Source organism: Gymnodraco acuticeps, unplaced genomic scaffold, assembly GCF_902827175.1.
Source record: "Gymnodraco acuticeps unplaced genomic scaffold, fGymAcu1.1, whole genome shotgun sequence".
Lineage (NCBI taxonomy): Eukaryota > Metazoa > Chordata > Actinopteri > Perciformes > Bathydraconidae > Gymnodraco > Gymnodraco acuticeps.
Window position 1 is genome coordinate 21,537 of NW_022990864.1, and position 14,705 is coordinate 36,241.

At 41.7% G+C, this 14,705-nt stretch overlaps 1 protein-coding gene across 1 annotated transcript in view; it reads right to left on the bottom strand.

The window, feature by feature from the left end:
• chst11 (carbohydrate (chondroitin 4) sulfotransferase 11) overlaps positions 1-12,844 on the bottom strand; it is a gene marked incomplete at its 5' end in the record, with an annotated part of 32,511 nt that extends 19,667 nt beyond the window's left edge. Inside the window, 1 exon segment of the mRNA XM_034233257.1 lies at positions 12,759-12,844. Within this exon segment, the coding sequence (XP_034089148.1) occupies positions 12,759-12,844 (86 nt within the window).
• Positions 12,845-14,705: the final 1,861 nt, after the last annotated feature.

Consider the following 14,705-nt stretch of genomic DNA (forward strand, 5'->3'; position numbering starts at 1 on the left):
GAGTGGCAATACCTCTCCTTACCAGCAGGCGGCGGTAGTGTGTATTCCTCATTCAAAAGAGGCAACAACCGGAAGACAGACTGCGTGATAACCGAGAGAAGAAGAACAGACTGCGTGATATAAACAAACAACAAATAGCATGTGTTCCATTTTCACTCTACAGCGAGAAGCTCACGGGGCTTTCCCGAACCTGAGTCGAGAGCTGGAGTCAAATGAAATCTCAGATTTGCTTTCTTAATAGTTTCTTTGGGTCCCTCACTTCCGTTTCGCTTCTCATGCACTGATTCGCTAAGCTGAACAGCCAATCAGAGTGATTTATTTTGCCGACAACGGTGCGGGACACACCAATCTGAGTAGGGCGTGTCGACGCTCATCGTCGGCCAAAATCGGCTTGGTGTGTCCGGGCCTTTACAGTCGGGGGGAGGGTAGACAGACAAGGACAGGCAAAAACAACAAAACAAATCAAAAAATAATAATAAATGAATAAAACAAATAAAATAAGATAAACAGAAAGGGCAGTCCTGAGGAAGTTGATTGAGGGGGGGGGGGGTTATGTATATACCGACTTGAAGAGATGAGTTTTGAGGCGGGACTGGAACAGGGTGAGGGACTCAGACTCACGGAGGTCTTGGGGGAGGGAGTTCCAGAGCCACAGAGAAGGCTCTGTCCCCGAAGCTCCGGAGTTTGGCCTTGGGGATGGAAAGCAAACCGGCTGAGGTGGATCTGAGGGACCGGGGTGGTTGGTAGAGGATGAGGAGGTCAGTGAGGTAGGGGGGCGGGGCCAGATGGTGGAGGGCTTTGTAAGTGAGGACCAGGAGTTTGTAGTGGATACGGTGAGACGGGGAGCCAGTGGAGTTCTTTGAGGACCGGGGTGATGTGAAGCCATGATGTGGTGTGGGTGAGGAGTCTGGCGGCTGCGTTCTGGACACGCTGGAGTCCACTGAGGGAGGTGGAGCCGATGCCGTAGAGGAGTGAGTGGTTTTAACTCCCGGGAATAACTTGTCTGACGCGCTTTACTGTGTTTATAGACACAGATTGTGTTGTTTTAATGATGTATTGGCAGTTTTGTATTCAGATGCGGAATAATACAAACCATTTATTGTATTGTTGTTGCAGAATAAAGTCAATTTCCATTCATTTCCTTAACAAACAATCCTTTGCCGTATTCACACTCGAGGTTCTGCGGTCAAAAAACAATTGCCCAACAACACACACCTTAAATACCTGTGTGATAGGGAATAGGACCCTCAACCCAAACATGACTTTCATTAAAATGGCTCTTACAATTGTTCTTTTCTCATAAAAGAGTATTACCCATATCTCCCAGCTTATCAACTATTTTTCGTTTAACCTACAATAACAGCTCCTTTTGAAACTGAGAAATAAACATTTTTGGAAAAGTGTTGACTTGAAATCGATGTGGAAATCCATTCCAACAACTCCTGATGTGAAATCCGGGGGTTTTGTTCTCTGATAATGAATTAGGACGACAATGAGCTTCCATGGGAACGAGGCAACAAGGGCTGCATTCTCACAGGATGTTACAATGTGTACGTTGTCTTGTGCCACACAAAGATGAGAAAGCAAACAAGCTCGTTATGTCAAGATCATAAAACAATTTCCCCCGTTGATCTTCAGAAAATCTCTGAAATGCGGTCTCTTGTTTCTCGACGCAGATTATTTTCTCGCAGAACAAAACCTCTCCTCTAAATCCCTTTGTCTCTCCTCCTCTCCGCAGCGATGCTCACATGCGCGGCCTCCAGTGAAACACAAAGAGTGAAGCCTCCGCCTCTAAATCCCTTTGTCTTTCAACCCAGAGTCACACACACACAGGTTTTACAGAGCTACACTCAGACGCTGAGGGTGAAAGGTGCCACGTTTCTTTCAAGTCGATGCCAGTGTCTGAAGCTGCTGTTCCTGCATATCACACACACACACACACACACACACACACACACACACACACACACACACACACACACACACACACACACACACACACACACACACACACACACACACACACACACACACACACACACACACACACACACACACACACACACACACACACACACACACACACACACACACACACACACACACACACACAGCTGGTAAAACAATCCAGACAAGTAGTATCTTGTGGCGCAGACACTTTCCACCCCTTGGCTGAATGCATCCATTTATGAAACAGTTAAATACTCACTTAGAAGTGTTGGTTGTCATTTCCATCCAAGTTGCATCATTTGGACGGCGAGAAACAGCCAAAAAGTCTTTCAGTTTAATAATCAATTTAGGTTTGTGTCCAAATGATGATGCGACTGAAAGAAAGCAAGTGGCTAAAATGCGTTTTACTCACGTAACAAGATGAAACACTGCTTATTTTCCAATGAAACTATCTATCAATCAATCATCAAACTACCCTCATTATTCATCGTGTTTTGGGTATGTGAGCGCAGGAGGAGGCCGCAGGACAAAAGCAGAGCATGTGGGAGTGGATCCACCTGCCTTAAAATCCCTCAAATCGAGTTGGAGGAGGCGTCTGTGTGGGCTATTTTGTTTAGCTCGCTGCTAATGCAACCCAAACGCAGAGAAGCAGTGGAAGGAGGAGGACAGTTTAAAAGAGGATCTATCAATCACAAAACCCCCGTAAGAGTTTTCAGACCCTTTCAGCAACACATTGTTTATCATTGCTTGGAAGAAACTTAAAGAGCCCCTATTGTGCTTTCCTTTAGTGTGTTATGGTTTCTGTGCGTGTAAATTGTCTGTAACGGCTAACAACCAAAGGTTAAGGTAAAGATATCACTTTGTAACACTCACGCTTCTATTGGCTAGCGCTCCAACACATTGTACGTGATAAGGCTAAGGGGCGGGACATCTCTAAGCAGGTTGACCAATCACAACAGAGCCGGCCAGCTAACCAATCAGAGCAGACTGGGCCATGGTTTCAGACATAGGGTGAAAATAGGTACTGCAGCACAGGCAGTATGAGAAAAATAAAGAGCTTTTTGAACATTAAAGCAAGGAGACATGTAGAGACACTACATACTGATATACACCTGAACATCAGCAGGAGAGGACTCTTTAAAGTAGAGACACTACATACTGATATACACCTGAACATCAGCAGGAGAGGACTCTTTAAAGTAGAGACACTACTGATATACACCTGATCATCAGCAGGAGAGGACTCTTTAAAGTAGAGACACTACTGATATACACCTGAACATCAGCAGGAGAGGACTCTTTAAAGTAGAGACACTACATACTGATATACACCTGAACATCAGCAGGAGAGGACTCTTTAAAGTAGAGTCACTACATACTGATATACACCTGAACATCAGCAGGAGAGGACTCTTTAAAGTAGAGTCACTACATACTGATATACACCTGAACATCAGCAGGAGAGGACTCTTTAAAGTAGAGACACTACATACTGATATACACCTGAACATTAGCAGGAGAGGACTCTTTAAAGGAGAGACACTACATACTGATATACACCTGATCATCAGCAGGAGAGGACTCTTTAAAGTAGAGACACTACATACTGATATACACCTGAACATCAGCAGGAGAGGACTCTTTAAAGTAGAGACACTACATACTGATATACACCTGAACATTAGCAGGAGAGGACTCTTTAAAGGAGAGACACTACATACTGATATACACCTGAACATCAGCAGGAGAGGACTCTTTAAAGTAGAGACACTACATACTGATATACACCTGAATATCAGCAGGAGAGGACTCTTTAAAGTAGAGACACTACATACTGATATACACCTGAACATCAGCAGGAGAGGACTCTTTAAAGTAGAGACTACATACTGATATACACCTGAACATCAGCAGGAGGGGACTCTTTAAAGTAGAGACACTACTGATATACACCTGAACATCAGCAGGAGAGGACTCTTTAAAGTAGAGACACTACATACTGATATACACCTGAACATCAGCAGGAGAGGACTCTTTAAAGTAGAGACACTACATACTGATATACACCTGAACATCAGCAGGAGAGGACTCTTTAAAGTAGAGACACTACTGATATACACCTGAACATCAGCAGGAGAGGACTCTTTAAAGTAGAGACCCTACATACTGGCATATGAAATCTGGAAATGAGCAGAACATGTCCTCTTTAAATAAATTACAATTGAACAAGTGACTCAATGCAATCATCCTCATCAGATGAAATGCCCTGTTGCCATGGTGCTGTGTGATCACTCTAAAGAGAAAGACCAAAATCTACCAGGACTGATTTCCAACACACAAAAAAAAAGGCAGCCGAGGAGCGGGGTAAACAGCTCGAGGCTACATGACTGTGATGATGAGTGTATAAATACTTAGTCTACATACTTTCATCTGATTGTGTTTTCGCCCTGCCGACTACGCTGACACATCCAGAAAATAATCTTGTACAAATACTTGAATTTTCTCTTACTCATTATTCATATTTTCGATTAGAAACCATGAAGCGATGGATGAATGTGAAAATGTACAGTAACGTGAGCAAAATATTCATTGTGAAAAGAGAAAACATATACTCCTGATCTTATGTGATCACTCACTTTCAAAGTGTACTTATTTAACATCGTTAAATTTCCCCGCTGCGGGACGGATGAAGGATTTCTGGTTTCTGTCAAATCTTACCACACACACACACACACACACACACACACACACACACACACACACACACACACACACACACACACACACACACACACACACACACACACACACACACACACACACACACACACACACACACACACACACACACACACACACACACACACACACACACACACACACACACACACAATTAGCCATATCTGCACATGATTTTTCTCCAGCCTAATTTCTCTGACTCAGAACTAACCCGTGAGCCAGGCTCAGTAATAACGGGGTCCACATGCCTACAGGAGCTAAACAAAATACATTTCCATGAGGAGGACAGAGATTATTACTAGTTTCCTTCCCTGTGTTTAGATGATATCTGTGTGTGGCCTCGTGAAATCATTCCCTCTGGAGTCTTTTTGGCCAATCCCTCAGATTGTAATTGTGATGAATGAAACCAGCGCCCTGAGGATGAAGCACTGAAGGTAGTGCAAACACAACGTAGTGTACACTTATTAAAGAGTGCCTGCATACTGTACTTTCAGCCCTGGATAGAAGACTTGACTCCAAAGTGTTACTTATTTATTCCATTATTTATCATTGTACTGTATTAGTTCAATGCAAGACTTTCTAAACAGTAAGAATACAATATTATTAGGTAGGTGAAGCTGTGGGACTTTAATAAAAACAAAGTAAATGGATGTGATGCTTAGCTAGAGCTCTGCTTCTTTTAGGTGATGAAGCTTTATGAAATAATGTTACAGATTCAATGACAAGGTAAGAGAGGCAACCTCTGATCTGATAACATTTAGATTACATACATCCAGATACTTATTGTTGTTTATTTATGTATTATCTGCATCAAGGAGGTCATGTTGTCTGTCAGTAGGATTACAGAAATACTACTTGCATGAAGTATGAGAAATATCAAGACAATTAGTTCCTGAGGATGCCCCTTCAAGTAGAGACAACAACATCTGGCACAGATATATGCAAAGTGTTGTAAAATGGTCTAGGCAATAAAATACAACACATTTGCTTTGTAGCAGTCAGCTGTTTCCACATGAAGACTTAAAGCCTCAAGACTCGGCGAAGAAGAAGAATAAACTCAACCCCAACGCTTAAACCGACAAAAATATGTCAAAAAATGTCCCAAGGCTCAACATTTTAAATTCCCTCTCACCACACACACACACACACACACACACACACACACACACACACACACACACACACACACACACACACACACACACACACACACACACACACACACAAAGTTGACTCTAGCAGCAGTAACACCCCCTTGAGTACACAGAAATATATCAATGGGACTTCACATGAGATTCCATGTGCGCCAAGTTTAATCTTAAAGCCGTCCAGAAAATCACTTAAAGCCTGTATGTATTTAAAAAGGTGATGAATGTTCAACAGAACACACTAAATGTGAGAAAGCTGGAGAGGAGAGGGGATGAAGGACAGATGGAGGTGTGAGGAGAGAGACGACAATATACTTATTCATATAAATAGTTATCACAGCAATAAACCGTATATCATTTTGTCTTAATTTACATTATTTAATTTCATATTCTTGCACATATCCCATATTCTATTGACACGTATACAGACTTTTTGCACTACCTTTTTGTTTGTATCTCTGTATTTTATTATACATGTTGCATTGTTGGAGGAGCTCAGGTCAGAAGAATCTCATTGCCATGTCTACACTGTGGCTTTGTGCATAAGACAATAAAGCCTTTGAATCTTAGAATTTGACCAGCTGCAGACAGTGGGAGATAGTGAGGGAGATGGTGATGGCAGAAGAGAGGAAGAGCAGAAAGTATCCCATCCATTACTGATAGCATCACCTCCTGCTTCCTCCTCTCTCCTCTAAAGAAAGAAGGAAGCATTGTTCTCCAGCTTCCCTCCCATGTTTCAAATCTCCATGTTGATTGGTTTTGCATGATGAAGCACACAGGCTTGGGGGGCAAGGGAACAGAATCAGGATTCGATTACAATTAAAATAAATTACAGTGTTACAATACATTTTGAAATAAAGACTGATGTTTTAAAGGTGGACGTACTGAATGAATTATCTTTATGGTTTATATTTAGGCTACTTTCATTCTTCCTTATTTAAAATACATTCATCTTTTTAATATAGTAGACACCTAATTCATTAACGTATCAAGCTTAAACTTACTAATGACATATTGGTTTCTTCCACATGTGGAAAACCTTTCTTAAAGGTCCCATGTCATGGCCATTTCTACTGATCATATTCCATTGTTGAGGTCGACTAGAATAGATTTATATTGTGCAATTCTCATACAGCATCTCTGTATAGTATGTGTATTCACTCTCTGTCCTAAACGGCTTGTTGGAGCTCTGCCCCCCCCCCCCCTCCCTGTGAGCCCAGTGGCCGTCTGCGAGACAGTGAGACACAGCCCGAACACACACACCCGCAGCCTGGCTTGGAGTCAGTGTGTGTGCTTACACACTGACTCCCAGCCTCGCCGCGTCCCGCCGTCTCAGGGAGGAGAAATCGGCGGAGCTGCAGCTGAGAAAAGATTGAGTGTGTGTGTGTGTGTGTGTGTGTGTGTGTGTGTGTGTGTGTGTGTGTGTGTGTGTGTGTGTGTGTGTGTGTGTGTGTGTGTGTGTGTGTGTGTGTGTGTGTGTGTGTGTGTGTGTGTGTGTGTGTGTGTGTGGTCAATTTGGATCAATCCAGGGTCTTAACATAACGGCTCCGCGGACGTAACGTAACAGCTCCACGGATTGGTCCATTTTGACCAATTGGTGCATTGGGTCGTCGTTACGTCACTTGGTTCCCGGAAGAAAAAAATTGAAAAAGAAAATGTCCAACGAGGCGTTCTGGGGCAGCACAGACAGGTATTTTCTGTGTTAGAGTTTTACTCGCTACAGGGTGTACTTTGAGGGTTTGTGACTCTGCAGACCGTTTACATGCAGAACACCCTTCAGAACACACAAGGGAACGGGTCACAACCAGAAAAGCATGTCATGGGACCGTTAAGTCACCCTCCCCACCCTCGTAGCCTATAAACTCCATATTGTGTTTGCTCCTCATCCTTTGTTGAATTCCTCTCCTATCGTCAGGTGGTTTCCGTCCACTTGTGGAGATTGGTAATCCATCACCGCCAACATTTTAGGACCTTTTGTCAGAATTACATTACCACAGGAGGCAGGGACTGTTTTGAATACTCATGATGCATGCAAGGACACTCAGAGGTCTAAGGCAAACAGAACAACACCTTTTACAACTTTATTTTTGTATCTTAAAACCTGGTAGTTTGAGTTCTTTGTAGCTTTGTTGATTGTAATAGCAATGTACTCCCCAAAGTATGTGTTGAGTGTTGCTAAAATTAGAGCCTAAGATAACAAGCAAAGCTGTCGGATGTGAGAACAACATACATCTAAGCTGTCAAATGAATTTGGAAAGAAAGACCCAAAACTGTCCATGAAAAGATCTCTAAATTTTTCTTGTCAAATGATCCATGGTTTGGTAATCTATACCTTCTGCAACTCAAACTCTCTATACAGGATGTGTTTGGGGTCGCATGTGATTTTACGGCCTTGCTTTCTCACTATCTCCTCAAATATCTCCTGCAGAGAGGATGGTGGAAGCATGCCAATTATTTTCCCAGTTGGTTTTACCTTCAAATAAAAGCTGCATGAGCTCCATACGTAATCTGCAAAAACTGCTTACAACCTGTCAGATAATCCTGCCACTAAAGGCCCGGACACACCAAGCTGACACCAAAGAACTCACACAGACGGACCCGACTGTTGGCTCTGCGTCTCTGCCATGTGTCGCACTGGAACACACCGCAAAGACTTCAGCCGACGGCCAAGAAGCACGTACGAACTGCACATGCGTGAGTGGCAATAACTCTCCTTACCAGCAGGCGGCGGTAGTGTGTATTCGTCATTCAAAAGACGCAACAACCGGAAGACAGACTGCGTGATAACCGAGAGAAGAAGAACAGACAGCGTGATATAAACAAACAACAAATAGCGTGTGCGTTCCATTCTCACTCTACAGCGAGAAGCTCACGGGGCTTTCCCGAACCTGAGTCGAGAGCTGGAGTTAAATGAAATCTCAGATTTGCCTTCTTAATAGTTTGTTTGGGTCCCTCACTTCCGTTTCGCTTCTCATGCACTGATTCTCTAGCTGAACAGCCAATCAGAGTGATTTATTTTGCCGACAGCCTTTGCCCGACTGCCCACCGATTCGACATGTAGAATCGGTGGGTTTTCGGCCGAAAAGGTGTCGGCACGGCTGAAAAGACACGACGGTGCGGGACACACCAATCTGAGTAGGGCGTGTCGACGCCCATCGACGGCCAAAATCGGCTTGGTGTGTCTGGGCCTTAATGCTCGACTGGGACTACTTAAAAATCAGAATAACATATTACTGAACTCCAGGATATTAGCGGTCACTTTAATACAAAATCCCTTCAGTTCGAGAAAATCCAATAAATAAAGAGCTTTTTGAACATTTTGTCACAGTAGAGCCACTAAATACAAATATGAAAGCTGATGTCTTCTGATGTATGTCTTCTTTAATCGCACAGAAATTCTACATAAAAGGAGCATAAAGGTTATCAGCTCCACTTGCTTGGAACAATCTTCAGCAAGAATTGAAACTGAGCAATCTCATTCCTCTGCATGTTTTTAAAGCTAGGCTAAATGAAATGCTCGTTGATACTATGGGCACTTGTAAATGTCTATAACTATGTAAATGTATCCTGTAAATATAATGTATAATGTCCTTTATTGTTTTATGTTTCATGTGGAACCTATTTGCTGCAGGTCTCCCTTGAAAAAGAGATCTATGAACTCAATGGGACCAATCTCGTTAAATAAAGGTTTGAAATTAAATCAATTACTTGGTCAGCATGTTCCCTTATTACAAAATGTGACTTTGGCCTTGCAAATGTAATTTCCTCACAATACAGCTTGTGAATGCAATCCTTTTTGGCAGCGTCCTGTAAGGTGAGTTGGCCGCCAACAAAGCTCTTTTAAAAATATTGGCTGCCCGGAAGGTGGGAAATCATCCTAAAATGTATCTTATGCTTCGGAAAGTAGTCGGCAGTAATTAACGAAGAATAGACAAGATTTGTAGTTAATGGGATAAATTGTGTGAAACCAAAAATTCAGATTTGAATTGTTTTACAGAATTCTGATCAATTATAATGAATCTACTTATTTCTACCAACATTTTGGATTTGTTTGTCGTGAATATGGGTGTTGTTACTTTAACTGTATATCAGCATGTAGTGTCTCTACTTTAAAGAGTCCTCTCCTGCTGATGTTCAGGTGTATATCAGCATGTAGTGTCTCTACTTTAAAGAGTCCTCTCCTGCTGATGTTCAGGTGTATATCAGCATGTAGTGTCTCTACTTTAAAGAGTCCTCTTCTGCTGATGTTCAGGTGTATATCAGTATGTAGAGTCTCTACTTTAAAGAGTCCTCCCCTGCTGATGTTCAGGTGTATATCAGTATGTAGTGTCTCTACTTTAAAGAGTCCTCTCCTGCTGATGTTCAGGTGTATATCAGTATGTAGCGTCTCTACTTTAAAGAGTCCTCTCCTGCTGATGTTCAGGTGTATATCAGTATGTAGTGTCTCTACTTTAAAGAGTCCTCTCCTGCTGATGTTCAGGTGTACTATCAGTATGTAGTGTCTCTACTTTTAAAGAGTCCTCTCCTCCGCTGATGTTCAGGTGTATATCAGTATGTAGTAGTCTCTACTTTAAAGAGTCCTTCCTGCTGATGTTCAGGTGTATATCAGTATGTAGTGTCTCGACTTGAAAGAGTCCTCTCTGCTGATGTTCAGGTGTTATATCAGTTATGTAGTGTCTCTACTTTAAAGACTCCTCCTGCTGATGTTTCAGGTGTATAATCAGTATGTAGTGTCTCTACTTTAAGAGTCCTCTCCTGCTGATGTTCAGGTGTATATCAGTATGTAGTGTCTCTACTTTAAAGAGTCCTCTCCTGCTGATGTTCAGGTGTATATCAGATGTAGTGTCTCTACTTTAAAGAGTCCTCTCCTGCTGATGTTCAGGTGTATATCAGCTATGTAGTGTCTCTACTTTAAAGAGTCCTCTCCTGCTGATGTTCAGGTGTATATCAGTATGTAGTGTCTCTACTTTAAAGAGTCCTCTCCTGCTGATGTTCAGGTGTATATCAGTATGTAGTGTCTCTACTTTAAAGAGTCCTCTCCTGCTGATGTTCAGGTGTATATCAGTATGTAGTGTCTCTACATGTCTCCATGCTTTAATGTTTAAAAAGCTCTTTATTTGTCTCATACTGTCTGTGCTGCAGCACCTCTTTTCACCCTCTGTCTGAAACCAGAGCTCAGTCTGCTCTGATTGGTTAGCTAGCCGGCTCTGTTGTGATTGGTCAACCTGCTTAGAGATGTCCCGCCCCTTAGCCTATCACATACAATGTGTTGGAGCGCTAGTCAATAGAATCGCAAGTATCATTTAGTGACATCACATGTTCAAGAAATAAACAAAGGAGTCCAATGGAGGCGTTCGGAAACCATTTACATGCACAAAAACCTATAACACACAACAGGAAAGGAACTGAATAGATCCTCTTTAATAGTAACAACTAACAGCAGGATAAGACCTTAGTCAGCTCCTTCCTCTCAGTCTGTCATCCTCCCTCCTCATTGTAAACTGCCCAATAAAAGAGAGAAGCCATTAAGAAAGCAGCAATAATTCGCCTGAACTTCATGACGGCAATCATGTAGTAGCAGGTGTCATGTTCTCAGATGGCTCATGAATCTAGATGGTGCAGAGCTAAATGATGTGAGGCTTCGCTGTGTTGGAACAGACAATGACGGTGCAATAATAGTCCTGATTCTCTCAGACACAGAGAGGATTACCAGCTGCTGACGCCGAACACTTTGTTGAAGTAGTTTTGTCTTTCTCCTGCTCTGTTCTTGCAGAGTGTATTTACTTAAAATTGGCAAAAAAAAAACATGTCTTCTTGTGACCGTTTAGATTTCTGGAAGACAGCTTTATCGCCTCAAGCCTGCGACATTTCCCGACTTACTGTTGGACGATAGCAACTATTAATGCCAGTGGCGAACCGTGTCTATCACAACTGTCTGTAGACACACACACCCCGCCGCCGATGCCGATGATGATGTTGTCTTTATTATTTTCAAAGTAAAGTAACGTGTTACTTTTATAATTTAGTAACTAATAAAGTAACTAGTTACTTTTTTGAGAGCAGTAACTATAACTATTACTAGTTACGTTTTAAAAGTAACTTGCCCAACACTGCTGAATTGTCGTCTTGAAAAGAGTACTCACAACAATTCCTCAACAACTTCATCTCCACCTGTTGCACTTGCTATTTCAACGTTACAAACAATAAAACGGCATGAATTGCTTCGTCGCATTCATTCTAGATCCTCTGTCTCGAGCCAGTTAACTAGCGGGCCTTCTAGAATACCCTGGAACCGAGGGGAACTCTGGAAGAACACGCCCATTGGCTACAAACCAATATATGATTGGTTGATCAAACTGTCAGTCCAAACGTACGCTCTCATTCAGTGCAACGGCCAGGGCATTCGATCAAGGATGTAGAATACCTTGGTGAAGGATATTCTTCCCAGAGACCCAGAACAAGATCTGATTGGTTGCTTTCTTTTCTAACACAAAACCACTGAAATGCGTAGTGCATGGTCCGAGAAGGACAAACAAATCAACGTAACACTGTAATATTACAGATCAACAACACGGATACCATTCTCATTTATTATACATTTTATTTATATAATTAAATTGATTTTTTGTTTGTTTTATCTGAGTGTTCCATGCTCTGAATACCTTGAAGGCCCTGACGGTTCGCCACTGATTAATGCTAATGCTATTTTATTCTCTGGAGTTTTCACAGGGTGTCAAGAGGACATCAAGGCACAACAAGGAACAATCCTTTGTTATTAAAAGCAAAGAAAAACGATGGAAGTGTTCACAGGACGTTCCACATGCCAGCTGGGGTCAGAGCCTCAGCGTCTGACAGCTGGAGAGGAGCAGAGTGCAAACAGGAAGAGATGAAGGTCAGGACAGTTAGATGCAAACCTCCTACCTGTGTGGGGTTGTAGAGTTCCTGCAGGGCGTTGCGGGATCCTTTCCGACAGCAGCCCTCCACCACGAAGGGGTTCCTCCGCATGACTGCGAAACACAGAGGAAAAACACCACTGAGAACATTCAAAAATAACCAGTGCAATCGAGAGAGTAACAAAGAAGTCTTGCACTCGGTCTTCTTCAATTGGATATATAATTACCACATTATAAACACAAGGAAAGAAGGGATGATAACAGGATGATAGTACATTGAATTTTCCTTGATTCTCTTGTACCGCTTGCTTTAAAAACTAATTGTTGCCAATTTATCCCATTGGCCAACTGCAATGCCATGCAACCCTTACAAAAAAGCTTTTCCCTATAGACTGAACATTAGGCCTCTCTAAAACTTGAATTTGAAATCTTAAACTGAGGGTAAAAGTCATAATTTCTCTTTGTATTAGGGCTGCTCGATTATGGCAAAAATCATAATCTCGATTATTTGGGTCAATAATTGATATCACAATTATTAAAAAACGATTATCCATTTACTTTGAAAACATCCATTTATTGAAACGAAAATGTGAACAGTATGTTTTAACAGTTGAGTACCCTGAACTTTAAGTATAATTCAACTGAAAAACCAATAAAAATAAATAAAATATAAATAATCGTTTTATTTCGATTATGTTGTTTTCATAATCGTTACAAGCCAAAACCGTAATTGCGATTAAAATACAATTAATTGAGCAGCCCTACTTTGTATGATTCGTTTTCAAACCATGAAAGCTCAATATTTGCATTTCCCATTACAGTCTAACTTCAAAAAGCAACATGGGTGAAGAGTTGTGATTTTCAGACGTGGCGTTGAAGATGGCTGTCATTTGGCTCTAGGATGAACTCTCATTCAGCGTCACATCAATATTTAATAAAGGTTAGATGCCAACTTGTCTTTGTTTAGCTGTGGACCCCCTGCTCCCACCCTCAAGGGCATCACTCTGGAAGCCGTCTCTTTAAAGGACCGACTGCTGGGAGAAGGAAAGGCGGAAAGCTACAGGGAGAAATAATGAGCGCTGACTATATGCCAAGAGCAGAGTCACAGTTCAACGTTTGTTTGGCTGAGTCTCAGCTCTCTACACAACTGGTTTCACTTTCTCCAATTACTCAGGATGGAGAAGCGCTGAAGGACGGCGCGCGATCGACAGGGAACAAAATGAACCGCTATAACTCGAAAGCCGAGGGATTTAATGGCAGTTTACTCCACACGTCATCTGCCTCGTGTTCACGGATGTGTAACTGCCATCAGAAGGATGGAGATGATCCATAATACAGAGCATCGTCTCCATTAGGGCTGAAAAACATACATAATCGTGGTTTGATTAATGACTGATATCGCAACGTGATTTAAGATATTGGAGGGAATTGTTATTTTTACAACATCAATTTATTTGGAAAACATATTTAAAAAAATCATGGTTCAGTTTTTGATTTATTTCCTTAAATCTATACAATAACATTTCTCATCTCCGCAGCAACAAAATACCTCATTCAGATAATTATATGTTGCCTAAAAACGTATTGCATCTCCTGCAATTTAGTTTCCTCCTAACCCTTTTTGAGAAGTTTAGAGCTGATCAATTCCCTCTCACAAAGACAGCAATTTATTTTTATAAAATCAATAAATCGATAAATAAAGGTTCCAGCTTTTGTGTTGGGATGTACCATTTCTCAGTTTTTAATAGTAACAGGTTGAGTATGTTTGAGTTCTGGACTGTTATTGTGTTCATTTTCATTATTTTCTGTCAATAATCCTTAGAAATATTGTAACATCCCGTCATGTCTGCTAAATTATTCATGTCATGTTAATCAGGTTCATGTTATTTCACATTTAGTTCATAGCCCAGGTTAGATTTATGTTTAGTCATTTTGTTCACCTGTCTAGTCCTGTCATTGCACTTCCTGTTTTATT